Here is a 23,335-nt window from a genome sequence, read left to right as displayed (position 1 = left end):
AGGGAACATTGACATAGCAGACGCACACAGAGATAATTTGACTTGTTCTTTGCGTGAGCAGGAAAAGATGTTCCTGAACATGGCAGAGAAAAGGAGAATTAAAATTCAGAAGAAGGCTAATGACGAAAGTCAGAAAAAGCCAAAGTGGGCAGAAAACATGGAAGGCACCTCATCTGGTGGAGCGGGTCCTGCTCTGTTGCTGGATTTTGAAAAGAAAGGCAAGCTATGTCTTCACCGCGAGAAGACTAGCTATTATAATAATGTTTTCATTGGTTCCAGTGAATGCGAACATAATTACAAGGTAATTGGAGGTTGGGGTTTTAAAAATGGGTCAGAGCCTGTGTTTCCTGGAATTTATTACATTTGTGGGGACAAGGCTTATTTCAAATTGCCGGATCACTGGTATGGAAGCTGCTACTTTGGCATTGTTTTCCCGAAAATATACCATGTGAATGGAAAAGCTGGAAACAATGAAGATACTAATGGCTTAGTGCGTAGTAAAAGAGAAAGTATAGGTGAAATTATGGGTAGTATTTTCAGTGCACTGATACCTGGAGTGGGAGTGGTTCTGAACACTCACAGAATTTGCAAATTGTCTACTATAGTAGATGTGCTGTCTACTGAAACGGCTCATGGATTTCTGCTGGTCAATACCGAAATGGTTGCGATCAGATCAATGGTTTTACAAAATCGACTTGCTCTTGACACCTTATTAGCGAAAGAGGGCGGAGTCTGCCGGATGTTGAAGGCGCAACATTGTTGCACTTATATTCCGGACAAAAGTGTACAGATCAAAAGATATGTGAAAAACATTACTAATTTGGCAAAGGAACTCAAACCACTCGAGGTTGATAGTGCCTGGAAGAGACTGGTAGATGGTCTCTCAAATGTAGGTCATTGGCTTGCTAGCATAGGTAAAAGCTTATTATTCAAAATTCTGATGCCAATTGGTATTATAGGTCTTATTATACTTTCCATTTTCTTATGCTGTAAATACCGCAAGCGCACCAAAAAGCATGAAGTAAATGCAAGAGGAGTGAAACGAAGTGTGGATGAGATTGAATTAGAGGAAGTGAATGATCAGATATACAAAAAGGTGAAAACTTCTCACCCTGCTAAAACTGAAAGAGAAAAGTTAGAGCGGTTGCTGGAAGAAATAGAACTTTATAAAGTGTGAAAGAAAGTTGGCATCTGGTTCCAGTATAATTTGTGATGATAGTAGATATCATCAAAGAGGGGATTGATGAAGCAAAGCTTTGCATATTTTGCGGCTTGCCGAAATCAAGAACCTCGTTTATGTGTAACAAGGTAACCCGTGTATGTTTTACTAACATTTATATTTAGTTTGGAGAAAGACCGTGAAGCTTGCACATGTGTTTTACTAAAATAATTACTCGTGTTCCCTAAAATGGCCGCTGCTTGTATTTTAGTTACTGCGCATGCGTCAGCCACACTCACGTGTCCTGACGCGTCTGCAGAAGTGGAGGGAAAGTTATGCGCATGCGTAATTCATAGCTGTGCTTATCATGTGGTACTGCTCGTGCCACTGCTCTTGTGATTGTGTCAATGTAGCTAACATTTAATGCAATAATTTTATTTCTTGATGATGAGTTAAAAGTACAAACCCTATGATGTGTTTTTCATAATGACATTATTATGTATTAATTTGTTTTCGCTTACTTTTCATGTACCGCGGGAAATGGGGGTCTGAGTGAGAGGAGAGCCATATTGGAGGTCCCTTCTGCGCCTGTGCGACATTCGGCAGCACGAGGGACCTTGGCTGATGGAACATAGCCAGCTGGCAGTGATGGGCGAGATGCTCCTGAGAAAGTCACCTCTGCCCTGCGAGAACAGCGAATGTGGCTCCTTATATGATACAATGTATTGTTGCGCTACTGTTAGCTCATGGGAACCCCAAATCTGCTAGGCGGTACCCAAATATGTAAATGAAGGCTTCAAATCGTGTATTGTGATTGGTGTGTTACCCAAACCCTACCTTAGGACCAATCGAAATTGAGGGATTCTGACACTTTGCAACATTGGGGGGTGGTACACTGTCCCCAAACTGTATATCTACCCTGGGTTCACCTAGTGAACCGTCCGACTTGTCTGGTTTAGCTGACCTGTCACTGACCCAACGCACTCAATAGGTGACTGAAGATACAGAGCGCTGCGGAGCACTCTGTCTGAATTTGACCATAGACTAAGGTTCTACTGAACCTTAAAGTGCTGGCAAAGCACTTAGCTGGGAGTTCGCTGACCCAATCGGGGTCTTGATCGATAGCTGCAGAGCGGGTGGAGCGCAGGCGTTGCTTCCGAACTGTGGGTTCCGGTCCTGTCCTGAAGAGGGTCCTGTCCTGAGGGTTTGCTGTCCTGTCCTGAGGGTCCTGTCCTGATTCCTATTCCGAGGGTATCCTGTCCTATCCTGGGTGTCCATTCTGCACCTGCTGTCCTTTGAAGGGTATCCTTCCTTGAGGGTTCCTGTCCTTAACTGACCCGTGGCCAGGGTTTGGTTTCCACACCTTTTTCTAGGTAAATATCACTCTGAACCTCTTGAAAATTCTTGCACCTTCTGAATTTCTAACTTTTGCTTAAATAAAGTCAACATTGCATATGTTATATTTCCATGCCTTTCCGCAACTATTGAACAGTCATTTATAAATTTTGCAAAGTTATTCCTATGTCTTCTCATTTGTTAGAAATTATATTTTGCATAGCAGTGTGTCATTTCCTGATATGGTCTAGAACTTCATTGCCTAGGTTGTTCAAAGGCCCTTTCACCTTAAGTGAAGCGTGTTATTCATTATAAGTTCTTCTATAGTCACACACACTTAGTCTATCACTGTCTAGATAATACTGACTTATATAGTATCTTTTTTCGTTACATTTTATTAGTACTTTGATGATTACTCTGTCATTATTTCTTTCTGCCTATGTGATTTACGTTATCTTGGTTATTGATTGCCTTATTTTACTGTATCTCATGCAAGAAAATATTGAACTTTAGATAAACATTTTAAAACTTCCAGTTGTCCGTGGTCATTTAAACAGTATTTGAATGTTATTGGTTGGGTTTGTATTTTGCTGCCTTTCCTTTACAGCTAGCTCCCTGATTCATTGTGGTCATTAGGCACCCGCATCGGTGGATGGTAAGTCGGGTGCACCGAAATTTGGTAGCAGGGAACACACACACACCAACTTGATAGAGCTCGTGAAGTCACCCGATCGATGTATATGGTGATTTGAAAAGTATATGGGCCCTGAAGCCGGAAACGGCGAAACTATTGGCCGGGTGGCCTCGCGCGCTCTATCACTAACATATCACACCCTTAGGGGTTTCAAGGCGCTGGGGGCCATCAGGGAGATTAACTGAGCTATTGCCCAGAGAACATGATACTGGGCTGAGCTGCCGCCAGTAATTGAACCAGGAGCCCCACACTCCGGAATCAGCCTCCCCGGCCGCTTAGCCACATCTCATCTCCTCGGAATTATCTGTCTCCTGCTGTTCAGTTGAAACTAACTTTGGATGGAGAGTAAATCTGCCTGGGCAGCATCTCATAAGGTAGAAGCTGGCGGCAACAGCAGAAATCATCTGGACCTGAGTTAGGAAAGGCTTGAGAGTATGCTGAGGCTTAGCGTGACGGGAACTTTCCACCAGACTTCAGAAAATTAAGTAGGTGTTTCTTTGAAAAAGTTTGGCCCTCATTTAAGGGGCTATGACATAGGCAGCACAGCAAGTCAGATTGCTGTGCTGACCTACGCCAAAGTGAAAGGCCAGGAATGCACCATATTTATGAAATACGGTGCATTAATGTCCATTCCTCCTATGCTTGTGCCATTTCTGCAGCCTAGCGCCAATAAAAGCACTCTTGCATCATGGTGCAAGCATGACTCCGTCGCATGTAGGGTTGCTTTTGTGCAGGAAGGGGCACCTTCCCGCACAGAAACACTCCTAAGAGGTGTTTTCCTCTTTCAATGACTTGTTGCGGTGAATGCAGCACACCTAGAAAGAGGAAAAACCAAGGAGGAATAAAGTCACCTTAGGTAGCGTAAGGTTTTGGTGCTGCCCCATGTTTACATGGTCTCGTAAATCTGGGGAAGTCTGTGGCCTGGCCATATTCCTTACAGGGATGGGGGACACGTAGTACCCCTCTCTGTGCCAATTTCAGCCACAGGGACCCCATCTCCCTGGCTCTGGGTAATGTTCAAAGGGTGATAGGGTTACCTGTGCCCAACATGGCCCGGGGATGGGGGACACATGGCGCCCCACCCCCTTTACATATCTGCCCAGGCCCTGGGGTCCCCCAAGGCCAAAACCACCCGGGGGTTTAACAAAACGAGAGCAGAGAACCTTACAGCTCTCTTATTATTAACAATCTCCATAATTGAAGTTCTTCTTTTTTTTTATTTTCGGTTTCTTATCTGATTAAGCAATGACTATACCTTAGACTACCAAGTTATATTAAGCTGTATGTATATTTGTATTGCTTTTGCCTTTCACAAATGTAGTTGGTTAGAAAGAAGATAAATTAGGATTGTTGCTGTCCATGAGAGTGTGGTGCTTGAGACGTGACACCCTTTGGGTCACATGTTCTCTTTGTTGATGCAGCTTTGGGTCATAGATACTCTGATCCATACTATTGATGCTCTATGTTTTTGTACTAAGTCCACTTGTACATATAACAGATGTTTCTTCAGTTGTGCTTTTAACCCCTTTGCTGCTAGGCCTCCTCCCCCCGTGCTAAGCCTTTTTTGGCTATTTGGGGTAGTTGGCGCTTAGGCCCCCTGTACCTTTTTGACCACATAAGGTATCCACGCCAGATCTGCATCCTTTTCTTCCAACATCAAAGGAATTCTAAAGGTACCCAGGGTTTGTGGATTCCTCTGGAGGTGATCCAGAAATTAGCCAAAATACAGCTAAACTTAGTTTTTTGGCGGGAAATGGGGAAAAGTACTGCAAATGAAAGCATCTGTTTTTTCCCTGCAAATGGCATCAACAAAGAGTTTGTGGGCTGAAATCACAATGTTCCCAGCTTTTAGAGACTGACAGACTTTTGTCAAAAAACCAACATTTTTTACACAGTTTTGGCATTTTACTTGTATATTTCCTATTTTTGCTATTTTTTGTGATTTCAACCTTCTTCCAGTTAATGGTAGAAATGGGTATAAAAGCAATAATAGATCCTAGAAAGCTATACATTTTAGAAAAGTAGACAACATTTTAAATTCAGCAAGGGGTCATTTGTGTCGATCCTTTAAGGTTTCTTGATAGAAACTAACAGTTGAATATAGGAAAAATTGAAAATTAGATAAAGAAAACAGCGATTTGTGCCAACATTTTCACCTGTAACTTCTTCTAATTGTGAGAACTGTTTAAAAACAATATACTATTACACCAGCTGAACCTTTCTGAATGTGGGGATATATAGGACTTGTAGGTTCACCAAGAACCTGACGAACCCAGAGCCAATAACTGAGCAGCGTCTTGCAATGGTTTTTTATTATGTGCCGGGTATGGATGTATGACGTTAAAACGCATACTTTTACAACGCATACCGTTACAACGAGACTTTTACAACGCAAATACTATTACAACGCATGTATTTACAACGCATTTTTTTACAACACAGGTACCTTTACAACGCATACCATTACAACGTAAGTATTGGTAAGTATATATATTTTTTTAATTGTAAATTATTTAAAATTAATATAATTTAATGTAATTGTATTTAATTTAATTTCATTTCATTTAATTAATTTAATTTAAATTTAATTTTATTTTATTTTTACCCTGTACCCCTGTACCCCAAAAACCCAAAACTGACCCTGAACCCAAAAAATACCCCTTTACCCAAAAACTGAAAACTGACCCTAAACCCTAAAAATACCCCTTTACCCAAAAACTGAAAACTGACCCTGAACCCTAAAAATACCCCTTTACCCAAAAACCCAAAACTGACCCTGAACCCTAAAAATACCCCTTTACCCAAAAACTGAAAACTGACCCTGAACCCTAAAAATACCCCTTTACCCAAAAACCCAAAACTGACCCTGAACCCAAAAAATACCCCTTTACCCAAAAACTGAAAACTGACCCTAAACCCTAAAAATACCCCTTTACCCAAAAACCCAAAACTGACCCTGAACCCTAAAAATACCCCTTTACCCAAAAACCCAAAACTGACCCTGAACCCTAAAAATACCCCTTTACCCAAAAACCCAAAACTGACCCTGAACCCTAAAAATACCCCTTTACCAAAAAACCCAAAACTGACCCTGAACCCTAAAAATACCCCTTTACCCAAAAACCCAAAACTGACCCTGAACTCTAAAAATACCCCTTTACCCAAAAACCCAAAACTGACCCTGAACTCTAAAAATACCCCTTTACCCAAAAACCCAAAACTGACCCTGAACCCTAAAAATACCCCTTTACCCAAAAACCCAAAACTGACCCTGAACCCTAAAAATACCCCTTTACCCAAAAACCCAAAACTGACCCTGAACCCTAAAAATACCCCTTTACCCAAAAACCCAAAACTGACCCTGAACCCTAAAAATAACCCTTTACCAAAAAACCCAAAACTGACCCTGAACCCTAAAAATACCCCTTTAAAAAAAAACCTAACATATAACATTTTAAATATAATTATATACTTACCAATACTTACGTTGTAATGGTATGCGTTGTAAAGGTACCTGCGTTGTAAAAACATGCGTTGTAAATAAATGCGTTGTAATAGTATTTGCGTTGTAAAAGTTCCGTTGTAATGGTAGTGCGTTGTAAAAAATGCGTTGTAACGGGTGTATACCGCCGGGTATATGGCAATTGATTTGAGAAAATAAAAACATGGAAAAATCGGTCTGAAAGACACCTTGTATTTCTGAAATTAGAGCAAAATATAGAGTTTAGGAAACAGTAGATAGTTGCACAGTTCCGAAATTGTGAGTACCCATACTAGCATGAGAATTATAGGTAACTTTTCAAAATGACTTCTTTTTTACACATTGTCTTTCATGTGGGAGGCAGAAATGCATCGAAAGTCAAAAGGTAATAACATCTGCTCTACAATTCTGTGTTATCCTATGTCTCCCGATAAAAATGGTACCTCACTTGTGTGGGTAGGCCTAGTGCCCGCGACAGGAAACAGCTCAAAACACAACATGGACACACTTTATTTTAACAGTGAAAACTGCCTCTTTTTTTGCAAATGCCTAGCTGTAGATTTTGAACCCTTGCTCTGCCGGCACCTAGGGAAACCCAGCAAACCTATACATTTTTGAAAACTAGAAACCCAGGTGAATCCAGTATGGGGTGACTTGACTGGCTCCCACCAGGTTCTTTTACTCAGAATCCCGTGCAAACCAAAGGTTTGTCAGAAAAAACACATTTTCCTCACGGTTCTAAGGTGGAAAGTTCTGGAATCTGCATGTATCCACAAAATTCTACCCACCCCTCGTTCTACAAAGTCTTCCAAGAAAAATGGTACCTCACTTGTGTGGGTAGGCCTAGTGCCCACGACAGGATACGGCCCAAAACGCAACATGGACCCACCACATTTTCACAGTGAAAACGAACCCTTTTTTTGCAAAGTGCCTAGCAGTAGATTTTGAACCCTAGCTCTGCCGACACCTTGGGAAACCTAGCTAACCTATACATTTTTTTTAAACTAGACACCTAGAGAAATCTAGGATGGGGTGACTTGACTGGCCCTCACCAGGTTCTGTTACCCAGAATCCCTTGCAAACCTAAAGATTTGTCCAAAATACAAACTTTCCTCACATTTCCGTGGTGGAAAGTTATGCAATCTGCAAGGATCCACAATATTCCACCTACCCCGCGTTCCCCAAAGTCTTCCCAAAAAAATGTTACCTCACTTGTGTGGGTAGGTCTAGTGCCCGTGACAGGAAACGTCCCAAAATGCAATGTTGACACACCACATTTTCACAGAGAAAACTGACCCTTTTTTTGCAAAGTGCCTAGCTGTAGATTTTGAACCCTAGCCCTGCTGGCACTTAGGGAAATCTAGCACACCTATACATTTTTTTAAAGTACTGCATGGTAAAGGTACAATTACTTATCTGCATGGACTTCGTGGTAAAGTTTAATCGCCGTAAATGGTCTGAAGTAAAGGCTAGTTTCAATTAAATTTCATTTATCCAATTAACTGACACTGCAATGACAATCCTATCTAGTGGTATGGCTCACTATACATGCATTTTAAAACTCTTTTGCAGTAAATAGAAAATGAACATCAGAATGCCATGCTTTATATAACCTGTAGTTTTAAATGTAAAATGTTTATTTTTTCATTTATTTTCAAGGCTAGGGCTGGTCGTACAACAATTTTGATTGCTCATCGTCTCTCTACTGTAAAGACAGCTGACGTCATAGCAGGATTTGACAACGGTGTCATTGTTGAGCAGGGTTCTCACACGGATCTTATGGAGAAAAAAGGAGTTTATTATTCTCTTGCAATGCAACAGGTAATCTTTAAGAAACAGTATAATTACATATGCTACCTATAACACACTTTTCGTTAATGAATATGTCGTAGTACTGTTTCAAAAATGTAAACTGCAAAAACATTGATGCAATGGCTGATTGTTATTTTTTTAATTTTGAGAAGTGAGTTAAATGTTCAGAGGGAGTCGATTTATTGTATATATTTTTTGCAATTGTTTTGGTCTCTACAATAAACGAGTTTCAATGATTGTATTCTAATTTTTAAATCACTGACATGTATTTTAGACTGAAATATATGAAAGCAAATTGCATTGATGATTGCAGACCCTGCCTTACAGAACATTTCTTGTCTACCCTAAGAGATTGTATTACTGAATATGAATACCAACTTGTGGTATAAGAATATCTACAAGAGAATATAGAGGGACGAAATATCAAAAGTTTAGTGCATAGCCTGAAGCATAGATTTACTAATCCTAACTCCACATCTACATTCCATTTAGAAATATGAACCACATAAGTACATATATATGTAGTTAAGTATTGAAAATCTAGACTTACTTGACTGTTATATGTATTGACTGTATATATTTTTGTGAGCTCAATATTCTGTCCCCGATGGTTCAATATTCAGGGGGCATACCCCCTGAGCTTTCTACATTATAGGTTCCTCTTCTTGAACAAGTTCCTTGCCAGTTGATCACATCAAGAATCACAGTGTTTACAGGCTTTCACAGTGTGTTACAACTTTGCTTCAAACTGCCACAACATTGTCTCTTTTCATGAAAAAGTAGTGAATTGGCACCCAGAAGTTCAAAGCAAACCATCACTTCAAATACCCATTTTTCCTCCGCTTTAATGGGTTTATGGCTGTTGAGATCTCCTGTGTGCCAGAGAGCTCCCCCATATATGGGCATATGCCTGCCTAAAACTCTGTATGGATTCCTGGAAGCCTAGAAAAGGTAATGTTAGTTGTTAAAATAACCTTTCAACACGATTAAAGCCCTTTGCATTTCCACCTGTATGTGATTTGGCACTGGTACTGCATGCAACCCTTTAATTCCTCATAGTATACTCTCTTCACCTTGCTTGCCACATATGAACAATCTGTATATGTATTTGATGGTGGCATTTTGATCTACCATCCCACCATTACCCAAACTAATCAGTTTTCTCTCATACTCTCAGAGTAAGACCTTTTATGGTGAGCACTGTTACTGTAAATGGTTCCTTGGGATAAGCCTATATAGAGCTGTTAAATTGCATCAAAATCAAAGAAGCTGACAACTTTTTGGGGGATGATAAAATGCACTGCAGAATAGCTAAATCCTCAGCTACTTTACTGAGGCTGTTTGTTCATAATATGTATGTTCTGTGGGAGGGGCCTAGGTATAAAGTAAGACTGCACTATTAATTCTCCTCTTGTCCTGCTGATAAGTGGCTTATGGTGTTGTGGGTGGTGAACCTAGTCTGTGGCTATGTAGTGCTGTCCAGAAGGAGAATCTTCAGCTGCTTTCTAAATTAAAGATAGTTTGACCTAATTCTGATTTTGATGGAGATGTTGTTCCTGATCTCAAGCTCTCAAATATTGTCGGTATCCATTTCAGTGAATTATTTCTGACATGCAGTGTTAAACATGTACTTCCAGCATCAGTGACAGTCAATTAACTCCCTAGAAATCAACTGCATTGTCACAAAAGAGTTCTAATGAACAAGTAGAGCACTAACATTTTGTATTTAAGATAAAATTGAGGTACACCTGCCGTTTTGTTGGAATTGGAGCTGTTCAATTTAAATCCTTTACTGACCAGAAGATTGAAGTCAATGTGCATTGAGATGTTAATGCATGCATGAATACAGTGGGTTTAAAGTGTGGGGATGGTATCGGTTTTTAGCAATTTGAGGCTTGATATATTTTTTAAGGTTTTAAAATTAGTTAAAGAGAGAGTCTTCTGCATAAGTACAGCCGTGGCGTTGTAGAATCCCTTTGTGGTTTAACATTGACAATGCACTGGGAGTTTCTCTCGGTAGAAGATTAGAAAAGCGGGACAGCACTTTTCTAATCTTCTACTGAGAGAAACTCCCAGTGCATTGTCACTGTTAATCCACAAAGGGATTCTACAACGCTACAGCTGTGGCGTAAAATTTATTGAGTCCCTCTGGCCTACCTACATACCCCATTGGATTGACAGCCTGTCCTCATATTGAGTACCCGGACGGGTCCGCATGTGAGTAAACCCTTTTCCTCTATTCTTCACGTGTGGCACATCATTTTCACAAGGCTGCGCAATCATAAATTCAGATGTCCATTCATCAATAGTCCTGAAGAGACCCCACATTGTTTTGAGGGTCGAAACGATGTTGACAAACAGAAGAAGCAAACCATTTTCCCGGCACATATCATTGTGTATAGCTGCTGTTCACATTAAATTATTTTGATAATGGTCGACTTGTACAACCTGTGGAAACCTTGTATATAATATTCACATTGGCACTTAGGTTTAGGTTCCCTTTGTCACTTGGGGAACTATGCACAAATGTTGTTTTGATGTATAATGTTTACTGCGAATTTTATTGTTTAAAAAATCCATAAAATATACTACAACGGAAGTTGAGTGTTAGTAGTTCCTTGGCGCTCTGCCATTATCTAACCCTCTATATTTTGATTGTGCTTAATTATCATAACCTCATAATATATCATTCCACAGGAACCACTGTTTTTCCTATATAACCAGATGATATGATGGCATACACCCTAGAGGAGCGGACCCCCACCCCCTTCCTGGGCTATTCCCTGGGATCATTCCCCCTTCTTCTCTACCCCTAATAAAAAATTACATTAAAGCACCACACTGCACAGTTCCCAGGTTTTTGTTTAGTTTCACTTTACTTCACTGAATTTTACCCCTTTGGGAGCCACCGATTGGGCACCCCCCTTTCTCAAGACAGACTGCAAATACTAGAAGGTAATTCACTGTGTGCTGTTTTACTGAACATCCTGGAATATCACTCCTCAATGCCAGTACACAAGAGAGCTCACTCCTGTGGCAGTACCATTGCCTGCTATTTTTAAAAACCACAATGGGGATGTATACTTTGGAATGCATATGGTATATGATGACGTAATGCACAAATACAAAGTACAGTCATGTGCTAACATATGTGAAGTTGATTAACTTAAATTCTAATAAAGATATGTTTGAAAAAAATACACTATTTTCGAAGAAATACAGAAAAATTGGTAGCTTAAACTGAAGACAATAGAGTTACTCCGGAGTGATAATGGCAGGTGTGGGCCTTCTGTACCAACATATAATGTATTTGCATTTCTGATTGTACCTTTATTAATTTAGAACATTCTACCCTTATTAGGTGGAATGTTCTGGAATCACTTTTTAAAAGCCCTCTCTTTCGATATAAGCCATTCTCTATAACTGGGCCTATAACTCAGGTCTTTTCATTATTGGTCCTGCACTTAGCAGCCGGCTATAATGCTATCACATGGAACAGCAGCTCAGTTTTAATCCTAATGTAGGCCTTCAGCATTGAAAATTACAATGATATGTTGTCTGTTGACAGAAAAGAGAAAATTTGATGGCATGAATCATGTGATGGAAAAACTTTCTAACTTTCTCATGCTCATGCCGTAACTCATAATGTTACTGCAGTCTTTAAAAAAGAAAGGATGCAATTCTAATTAGCTGTGGTGTCTCTTTAGTCTCTCAAATGACAAAAACAGAATTTCACACACAACAGCATAGTTCTCACTTTTTCCCACTTTTACTAGTCTTGATCTATATGAAAACACTACTAAGTGAGAAGCACACATATAATAAATACATTGGGAGACCCTTAAGCCTTGCAGCCATGAGAAGTTGAGAACCCTCTGAATGTCAAAGAATACCAGATTTTCCATTTTTTTAAAAATATGAATTTTTGATCCTTACCAAGAATTTGTCCTTTTATTCTAGTTCCCCACCGTTGCGGTGTACACCAAGTATGAAAGACAGACTTCCTTGTTACAGGTTGTAGCACTATTAGAAAATTCCACATACTCGTGGTAGAATATTATATACTAGAAGGAGAGAAAAGAGACCCAAGCAGTGGAGGGTTCTAGAAGAAACATTTTACCATCCATTATTATCCACATCATTTATTTTACTGGAGTTCTAAACATTTCAGTACTCTAATATAGAATTTAACTCTACTGCCAAGAGCTAAACAGGTTTTTAAAGGACCTAGACCCATGTTTTAGGTCTAAACAATGGAGAGTGTTTTAAAATGAGGCAAATACCTTCTAACAACTGGTATACCCCCTGGCAGAAGGGCTATTAGAGCACTCCACCCACTGTTGGTATTCTAAACTAAAAAGGCTGTAGAAAAAGATAAACATTATAGTCTTGCAGCCGAACACTTATATCAGCCATTATGAGCCCTGGCCCACTTCATTGTCATAATTAGAGCTGGCAACATTTGAATATTCTAGTATAATGTGCCATTCTACAATTCATGAAGAGTAGATGCTATTTTTGGTTCCTTTAGTGCTTCCTACCTTGGTGCTATACAGTAGCTTTCTTTCAATGGTCTTTGTGGCAGTAGTCAATAATAATTAAGTTTTCCTTCGTGAAAATGCTTTTGGACGTTATTATTATTAAATAGTGCTCAGGAGCAACTTTATGTATCCTTGTAGTGTGTTACTCAGTGCTATCCTAGTGTTAACGGGCCTGACCCTCATTTATACAGCAGAGCTGTAGGCACAAATCTATAACAAAGGAGATGACCTTTAACAACTGGTATAAGACTATTAGAACATTCCACCTAAAGTGTACTTAATAAAACACAATTGAGGAACAGAAGTTAAAACATTGGAATGTGGATCACCAGTCTTAAATTAGATGTAATTAGCACTGAGGCACATGATTATCCTCAGTGAGCACACCAACATTCAAATGTCCCAATCAACAGTATCACCGGACACTCTTTAAGAATGTAAATTATTTAGTATCTTTTTTATAGCACCTACTGTCTTGGACTTATGAAACAACTCAATGTTATCACAATAGCTGACTGTTGTACAAATACATAATTTTATGTAATGACCTTTTTTTGCAGTCCTTATTGTCCACCACTACTGATTAGTATCATCTTCATATTTTGTTTTTCATCAGCACAGTACACAATTGGATGAAGTGCTCTCTAATGTCTCACTCTTATTGTGCAACATACACTAAGATGATTATTAATATTCCATTATTTAAGCTATAATATAAAATGAATAATAGATAGTATTAGAAAGCACTATTTAACAACAACATTCATTTAAAGACTGTTGGTAGAGTGTTGGCACTATAGAACAACTTGCCATCATTATTCTAGGTCAATATCATACTGGTACTTGACCTTCTCTAATAAAATTAATTTCTCCTATCAGTAGTATGTACCACTGCCTAATACTTGGTTTTGTATTAGAGGAGAATGCAAATGCCCTTCCAAAATCAAGCAAACACAATAACAGAATAAGGATGGCTGCAGCACTACAAAGTAGAGAAATCATTCCAGACACAAAGGACTGAGGAATAAAATACATAAGAGAGAAAGTTATGAAGTACATACAAAACCAAATGACAGGGTGGAAATCTCAGCATACATTAAACACTGAAAGTATAAAACATTCCAAATCATTACTAATTGTATAGATAGATCATACAGTCTATCAATCTGCACGATTCAAACCACGGATATGGTACAAAATCCTTTTTATATCATCTAGAATGTGAGCATTAGAAATTACCTTCTAGTCAATGGTCAACGTGGCAATGTCATTTATAAGCATTCAATCGGCTCTTATGAAACCACTCTGAGACATATCACTCATGTATGCTCATCAGAACCTTCAATATACTACTTTGTGTAAGAAATAAACAAAAAGATTCACTAACATGAAGAGAGTGGAGAACGGTTCAACTGAGGTACAAGGAGAGGTACATTAGTGCAATGTATGGCTATTAACCTCTATTGCACCTTAACCTTTCTTCAGAGTGACCTCAGATTTTTCCTTTCATTGCTGAGCTTGTCTTTACTGGCTCTTAGGACTCTACACACTTTACTCCTGCTAGCCAGTGGTAAAGTGTGTGTGCTCTCCCTTCCAAACATGGTAACATTGGTATACACCTGATCGGTACATTTAATGTATTATACATAACTAGAATATTGCACTTTGTAAACTCAGGAGCTATAAATGAATTACTGCAAGTGGGCTCAAACTCTCATTCTACTCCACTAAAGTAGCCTGTACAATATGTCTCAGACTTGCAACTGCAGTGTACAGGATCACATGACTGTTAGTGGCTCGCCTGCATTATGATGTGTATTCCTTCCAATCAGGGGACCAAAGAACCTTGGATATGGGGAGGGTGTTACCGTCCCGAGCAGGGTGACCTGGGGTTTTACACAGCCCTTCTTAAGCTTCAAAGGATATTCTGAAGGCTGTGCCTACTCCCTTCCTGACTTCTGAAGCTACCTGACCTGTCAACTGAAAATGCACCCCACACCTGGGCCTTCCTGTCCTTTGTTTTTAACATAGACTTGATCCAGTCACGGATAATGACTGACCAGAACCAGTTATGGTTAGACAAAGGGGGTCCATCCCACACAGGTTGGCACTGGTTATAAAAGTGTCACCATCCAAACCTCTCATTATAACACACTGGAACCTGTGGAGACTCACATGAAGGACTGCCCTGCTGTCTGAAGCATGAAGAAAAACTAACCCTGTTTGTCTTGAACTCAGAACCTTGGGTCATAATTATATGTTTCCTTCCCCTCCCATGCACTGCTCATGACCTCACATATTACATCACTTATGACATGTTAAATTACAACATTGATATTATAAGTCATTAAATATAGCAGTTTGTAATACACATTTCATACTGGAAGGTTTTCAGTGAGGTACATCAAGACCCAATTTTTTATAATCTCTGTAGTGCTAATGGGTGTATATGTAAAAAACTCCTAGGCAGACTTAATGTTTAGACAAAAGCATAAAGGACTCAGTTTGGATAGGCAGTTGTGAAAAAATTATCAACAGATTCATAAATTTACAAAAGCAGACATGATTTTAATCTGTTCTATTAAAATAACCAACTTACATAAATCAATTTATATAACATTACATAATAAAATCATTAAGTGTAAAAAAATACATATAGTGACACAAAAAATTAAAAACAACATGAATTAAAAAAGACACAGTAATTAATTGTCATAAGGTGTCCAATATTAGATGAAGAAGAGATTACTCGACGCGCGTTTCGGCGGAAAACGCCTTCTTCAGGAGTCACAGTACAATTTCTGTAATTATATGTAAAAAGAAGGAAAAAACAACCTTATTTAATCATAATTTCTATAACAAAATATATCTAATGAATAATACAATTCTAACGAAATTTATTTATTTATGACGCAAACTATATTTCTCACATCCACATACCTAACCTAAAAGAGTCCAGTATTTGTACTTAAATGTCTAACTGGTGTGATGATACACATATTTCGAAAAGCGATTGTGTTGTACTTCAAGAATGGCAATTGACAAAACTTTGAGTGAAACATTGACAAATCATTATATATGGACAATTCATTATACATTGTTCGAATAAGAGCAGTTTCTAATACATCGGTATCTGCGTGGGTAGGCAAACATAGACATATACATAATAACCACCTGAAAAAATAATGATATCGTACAATAAACATAGTATATATATGTGCAATATAATAAGTCACATGAGCAGCATGGTATCAAGTTGATGCAAAACAATGGTATCTCTATGCCTCTATGGTATACATAATGATCCATAATGAGCCAGGAAAAGGTGTGGATACACTTATTATGGACAATATTTCAAACGTAATTTAAGGCAAAGGTTCTTTTTATATTTAAAGCTCAAGTGGCAACCATTTTTCATATTGCCATACATTGAAATTCAAATAACCTAATGTGGTGGTAGATTCAGTTTCGGTTGAAAAATGTCATCATAATAGCCCTAGTGGGGATATTTTCTAGACAATATTGCTATAAACAAGTTCTCTAGATACGAAACTTTTGTTAAATATGTATCATGGTACCTGCTTACGCAGTGTCTGGCGCATCTGGTGTAGAGATTGATCCAGGTTCACCAAATTAACTAAAATGGCGCTTTTTTCGTTAGATGATTAAAATTCGCTGGAATATATAAACAATAATTATAATGAATTAAAGTGATCTAGAAGTTATCACCTAGACTGACGCAGGGGAAGGGGGGGGGGGAAAGGAAAAGGGAAACGATAAGGAGATGATGTACCTTAATGAGTTGATATTATAGTATAACATATGCTCCAGATCCATAAGGTCACAAGATAAGGAACCAATAATATCGTTGTTGAGTCTAAAAAGTAATACATAAAGGAACTGAGTCACTTATGTTAACAGAGATGAAGGGACTTACTGATATAATTTGTGAGAAGAACATGTACCTGAATGAAAGGAGACAAATGCGTCTATGATATGTTCACTGAATAAAAAACAGGAATTCGTCGATAAGTGGTTCCAGTCGTGTTCTTTCCTGGTTTCATAGGATACAACTGTGAATAATAATTCATGTCTCTTATGAGAAAGGAATAATAATGTTCACTGTAAGATGAATTAAGAACATAATTTTATAACTGCAACCCGGTATAAGGCCAATTCCCAGCAATTCGATTAAGGCCGGTTAATGTAGAAAACATCTAAGTGTGCACGGTAGTTTTCATTATTTTAGCGTGTTTTTCAAAAAAGAAGAAATAATGACAGGCTGATGTAGAAGAAATTTAAATACACACGATGGTTCTCATTATTTTAGCGCGTTTTTAGAAAAATGACAGACTATCAACATATATGCGGTTCCATTGAAGTTTTAAGGGAACAGGCGTAGTCGGTTTATCTTTTGCATCAACCGTTAAACAAGGAAAAGATAATACATGTGAATAGCATTCGCTGGTAAGCACAAGTATTGCATGAATCAATGCCGGCATCTAGGCCACGAGTCAAGTAGGTAGCTAAAGCAGTCTTTACTGGGAATAGTCATTTATACCGCATTGATAAAAATTAGTTTAAACTATGTAACTCGATAAAGCAGTACCCCTTCCTAGGAAGTTACCTTGTGCAGGGAAAACACGCCGCCGGATGAAAAAGCTTGCGACGGTACCAGGATATGGCGTCCCGTCGTCGAGATAGCAGACGATCAATCTAATGGGACTAGTCAATCACTTTATATATCATTGAAACTGGGGCGGAGTTGAACTGATGTTTCAGAAACGGTCATTAAAATAAAAAACGGACTAAGATAATAATGAGAAAGAAAGAAAAGACTCAGAGATGTTCTGAGTGTCTCCGAAGTATCACGAAAAATGCGGGCCTAATAATGAAATAATTCTAATTCTAATTCTAAAGAATGTCTGCAAGATAAATGATTTAATAATGTCCTTGATGCGGAATATCAAATTCATGAAATACAGGAGGAGAGGATAAACTCTAACAGCTAACTATACAGCTCACAATTGCCCGAGTCTTCTAGAGCAATATAATACTGAAACAAATATAGAACAGAAGTTTTAAAATTAAATGATTGCATGTTCCCACGGAATTTCTGAATTAAGGCCTTTCTTAAAGGTTCCAAGGGCAAAAATCCAGAACACCTCGCGTTTTTTTCTAATTCTACTCCCACCTTTGCTTTCAGGCAATCTGATTTTTTGCAATGATTCGCCATTTAAAGTCGTCTGGGCCGTGCTGCTTGTCAAGGAAATGTTTTACAAGTGGGGCTGTCAATTTTTGGGTGCGAATAGCTGAGCGATGCTCAGTAAGCCTCACTTGTATAGATCTGGAGGTTTCTCCCACGTAACCAAGTTGACATGGGCATATAATAAAATATATGCAGTTCGCGGTTTTGCAGTTCCACATGTCTTTTGCATCAACTTGACATCCGTTATGCTCAAATGACTCACCTGTTAGAATGTTTAGGCACGATTTGCAGGAAGAACACTTGACTGTTCCTTTTACGGGAAAGTTGTTGTCAATAGTTCTTTGAACAAATTCAGATGTAGAATTGTTTACAGTAAATCTTGAATGTACAATTAGATCTTTTAAGTTTTTGTTACGCTTATGAGCAAACAGTGGTTTATCTAGTTTGGCATTTGATGTAGGATTAGAATTCAAGATGTGCCAGTTACTATTTACAATGTGTTTCACTGTGTTGTCTAAGGTTGAGTGTTTGGTAACACAAACAAGTTGCGTATTCTGTTTTGCATCTTTCTTCCTCAAGAGCGAGTCTCGGTCATAGAATCTTGCTCGTTTGAACGAGTCCCTCACTAATCTATGAGGATAACCTCTGAGTAAGAATTTTTGACGCAAAATGTTAGACTGTATGTCATAGTCAGCTAAATTGGTGCAATTTCTCCTAACTCGGAGAAATTGGGAGACAGAATACTCTCCCGTTGACAACGGGGGTGAAAACTTTTAAAATGCAAGAGGGTATTCCTCGCAGTCGGTTTAACAAAAAGGTCAACAATTAATTTTTTGTTTTCATGTTTAATTAGTATGTCAATAAATTCTACTTGATGCTCGTCATAATTAGCCGTGAACTTAAGATTGTTGTCAGCAAGGTTGATCCATTGAATAAATTCAAAAAGTGTATCTTCCCCACTGGTCCAGACAAAAAAGATGTCATCAATGTATCTGGACCAGTGGGAAATGTATTCGTAAAAAGGTGCCACTTCGTTGTAAATAAATTTAGTTTCAAAAGCCGCCATATAAATATTAGCAATTGAAGGAGCTACCGAGGCTCCCATGCTGACACCTCGTATCTGTCGGTACAGATCATTACCAAACTCAAAGATGTTTTCAGTAAGTACAATATGTAGAAGATCTAAGATGAATTCTTTAGGGCATGATATGTTGAACTGATCAATAAACCAACTGGTAGCTTGAAGCACTGCGCCCGTCAGTGTCAGGAAGAGGCAGGGCAGGGCCACCCCCCTTAGTTTACTGGAAAGGAATTCTGGTTCTTATTATTTCATGCACCTGCAAGCCGCCCTTGAAGTCTGTGAACTTGTTTTATTTTCTTTGCATAGATCTGGCTACAGCTGCCGGCTCTTTTAGATATCACTAATCTGCAACACTGACTATTTCAATCCTTTTCTGGGGTAGGATGCAAACTGCTACCTTGACCTTTTGTTGACTGTGTAAAGTCTATGCTTATATTATGATTGTTTATAGAAAGTCCCTGGTTATGGTGAAAAGTAACACCCGGGACGGACGGATGGGATGGGGTCAAAATCCCCCAATAACATTCAAGCCTCCTCCTCTATTTTGATCTACATCACCTGGTGCTATGGGGTGATTGAAAAGCAGATAATGAACTTTGAGGAATCCTTAACTAGTTGTTCTGTTGACAATGCCGGAATGGTTCCAACTATTTTAGGGACTAACCATTTCCAACCTGACTCCCAATCATGGTAGTTTAACCAGCAGGGGATGTTTAGACGATACAGTATTGGATGAGAGTGCTGCCAAATCACCCTCCTCATGTTAGCTAGTCACTCAACCCCTGAGAAAACGCCTTAAAACACCATCCAGTAACCTGACCCAGACCTTTCCAGATCCCTGGGGAGGGAGGGGGGCTGAACGGCACCCAAAGGAAATCACTCCCCAGATCTAAACAACATCGAAGAAGCCCAGTAAAGCATCAGTTAGCAATCCGTCCACACCAACTGAGGATTACTCCTCTCTGGCAGCCTAATAACAAGCTCTAATGGACATGGGTAGGCTCTCATTTAGTGTTCTTACTGAGGGATTAAAAGTCATTGAAAGCAAAGTCCTAACTTGTATGGACCTGCAGGGTAAGGTCCACGTGCCATTTTATTCTCACCCCCCAACGGTGAGGTACAACAGTACACCCACAGCACCCAGCAGGGTCCAACATTTTTTGTCCAGTCCTTGTGAGCAATTTCAACTACTTCAATCACTTCCAGTTCCAGCCGACCCTCATATGGTACCCTCACCTAATAATATCCCAACCAACTGCACTCCTAACCCTACTCCTTTGTTCCAACAGGTCTGTCTCGCCCCACATATTCAATTTCCCACAAAACGTAACATCCTTTACAATCCACCCTCAGCCAATAATGCTAATAATGACTTACCATGTTCTTTCCCTATTTAGAAATCTGAGTACTTGGAGCTTCCTCCCTCAGCTACACCTTCCATGGTAATTTTAGCTAATGTCCCCTCTGCCTCTACTTTTGGTCCTGAATCCTGGGTTTCACTCAGGAATACATTTTTAAACTGGCTAAATAAGAGGGTAGGGTGGAGCCTTCTTTGAAGATTTTAAGATGGTCAGGAGAGTTAAATGGGCTGGCTTGGGGTGCAAATTATTTCAGGGCGACTGTATGCTACTTTCCTTTAAATCTCCAATATTAGTTGAGGCTAATCTAGAGAGGGATATCAATCCATCTATAACTGCAAAACAAATGTCAGTTTTAGCCCTTGGCTTGTTTTACCAGCCTCCTGTCTCTCAACAAATTTTCCTTCAGCCAGCCCACCACAACCAGGCGCAGCTATCTGCCCCCTTATTTCCCATTGCAACTTATAATAGGTTTGATTGCCTGTCTACTCTCAACAGTGTAGATTGACTCCTCATACCCCCTCATTTGAAAAAACAAACCTAAAAATCCCGGTCCTTCTCTGGAAAGGCCCCCAGCATCTGGAATGCCCTGCCTACAAATCTACAAGAAAGCCCCTCTTATCTCAACTTCAAAAAGACCATGAAAACACACATGCTCAACATATATTGGGGCTCTTAAGCCCTCGCGTACTGCACTTACTACACACACCCTTTCCCCAATGTTCTCTCTCCCACTCACCACATATCCCTCCTTCCTCCCCCTCTACCCCTTACCCAAACCCTCTCCCCAAACCATTTCGACCCTCATCCTGTTGTATTTCTATCTAGGACCCTAATTCGATATTCCCAATTTATGCCCTTGTATGGCTATATTAAATAATATCCTTATAAAGGCATAAGAATCATATCCATACTTAGTCATAGCCCATGCAGTCCAAATTAAGCAAGGCTACTTCCCCAGACTCCTAGAGAGTACAACGCGTTCTTTAAACAAAGAAAACCTCCAGCAACCTGGGAAATCCCCATGCTTCTGTTTTGATTTGTCCTAGAACTCCTGCGAGCACTGAAAGAACGGCCAGTTCTTAGTGACATCTTTATTGACGTCTTATGTCCAACCTTACGTCAAACCCGGCACATTTCAGGTATAAATATACCATCGTTGCCTTAAACAAACACACGGTGGTTTGGAGCAGAGCGGCTATCTACTTGCCCGAGAGCCCAGCTGATGCGAGAGCCCACGGACGCCGCCCCTCCCTTTTGACGCACTGAGAAAGACGCTGTCTTTTTCTCCAGCCGAGAAAATCCAGCTCCGGTGTTTCCAGATACCCTTGCGGGTCGCTGGGATATCGAGTCCTGAGAGACAGATACCAGACCTCCTGCTTTCTATTAACCAGGTACGGAGCTGACTAAACCCTTGAAGAGAATTCTTGATTCAGATTCCTTGGCAAAACCAACTTAACTTAAACTGCTACTTACTTACTCCTTGCCACGTATTAGGCTTAGGTCAGGTACACCGGGGTAGGTGTATTTAGAAGCACCAGTTGAGTACGTTAGTCAATGCTTTTATGTATGTATATATTTTATCCATTTTAAAGTATCATATGGCTAAGAAACCATATCAATGCTTTTACAGTATTATTTCATAATACTACTTTTACTGTACGCACTTTACTTTATGATAAGTATTGCAATTGTGGCAATTCATTTCTCTTGCATGAGAAAGTAGACTGCTCAATAAATAACACCTTTTATTGAAAACGCACGTCTCTCTATTCTCTGCACTCTGGTGAAACTAAGTATGCACAATTGACTGAGTGAAATAGCTGTCTATTGTTTTCACACAACTCTAGAGATACACTCTTATTCTGAGGGAGCAAAGTTGTCATGTCTTATGGTTGTCAGAAGCTAATTCCTTCTTGTCTATCCAGGGAAGTTAAACTCCTCCTTGTTTATTCGAGAAAGTTTCTAGTGACCTCTGAGCTAGCTGGCAAAACTAATTACGTCTAATATAGTCAGTAGAGACCTAGTCGACCTCAGTCCTGCGTCTACACTGCTGTTTATATTATTCCAATGCGCAGAGCTTATTGGGAATATAGGAACTACACTACATGGCGCCCAACGTTTGGTAAGGCGATAAATCTAACTAAAGACGTTAGAGTAACTCAGTCGTGCTTTTTCACACAGACCATTTTCCCGTAAATACTCCAAAAGACGTCTGGAGTGGGTAAAAGGTTAAAATCCGCCGTAACTTAGTAGGAAGAGATTCCTATGTATAGGTTTTGGTTTAGTCAATGTTGAAGGATACAGTGTTCCAAAATAATGTGCACCTAATCTTTGTTTCCTTGAAACTTGATCTGCAACAAAACTTTCTGTCAGTAAAATGGTAGAAAGTGACGATGAAGCGGAGAGAGCTAGAATAGCCGCTCAACTCCTAGCGGATGACACAAATCTCCAAGAAAATGACCCGAATGTTATACTCATTCCGGCAAATATAAGAAGAACTATAACTATTAAACTTATAGAAAATGGACTAATATCACGAGGTGGTACAGTCATATTCGTGGTAGAGGCCCATGAATATTGGCAGACAGAGGTATTCTATTCATGGATACACTTTCCAGCAGCAAACGCTGTAACAAAAGAATTCCACTATTACAAAATAGAG

The 23,335-nt window shown here is 39.3% G+C and overlaps 1 protein-coding gene across 2 annotated transcripts in view; it reads left to right on the top strand.

Annotated features, from left to right (window-relative positions):
* LOC144784686 (ATP-dependent translocase ABCB1-like) overlaps nucleotides 1-23,335 on the top strand; it is a 1,804,387-nt gene that overhangs the window by 893,044 nt on the left and 888,008 nt on the right. For both annotated transcript variants that reach the window (XM_078663637.1, XM_078663636.1), the window contains one exon: nucleotides 8,329-8,490. In XM_078663637.1, the coding sequence (XP_078519763.1) occupies nucleotides 8,329-8,490 (162 nt within the window). The remainder of the gene's footprint in view (nucleotides 1-8,328; nucleotides 8,491-23,335) is intronic.

This window comes from Lissotriton helveticus, chromosome 10 (genome assembly GCF_964261635.1).
Source record: "Lissotriton helveticus chromosome 10, aLisHel1.1, whole genome shotgun sequence".
NCBI classification, from domain to species: domain Eukaryota; kingdom Metazoa; phylum Chordata; class Amphibia; order Caudata; family Salamandridae; genus Lissotriton; species Lissotriton helveticus.
This window is presented reverse-complemented; position numbering and strand designations above follow the sequence as displayed.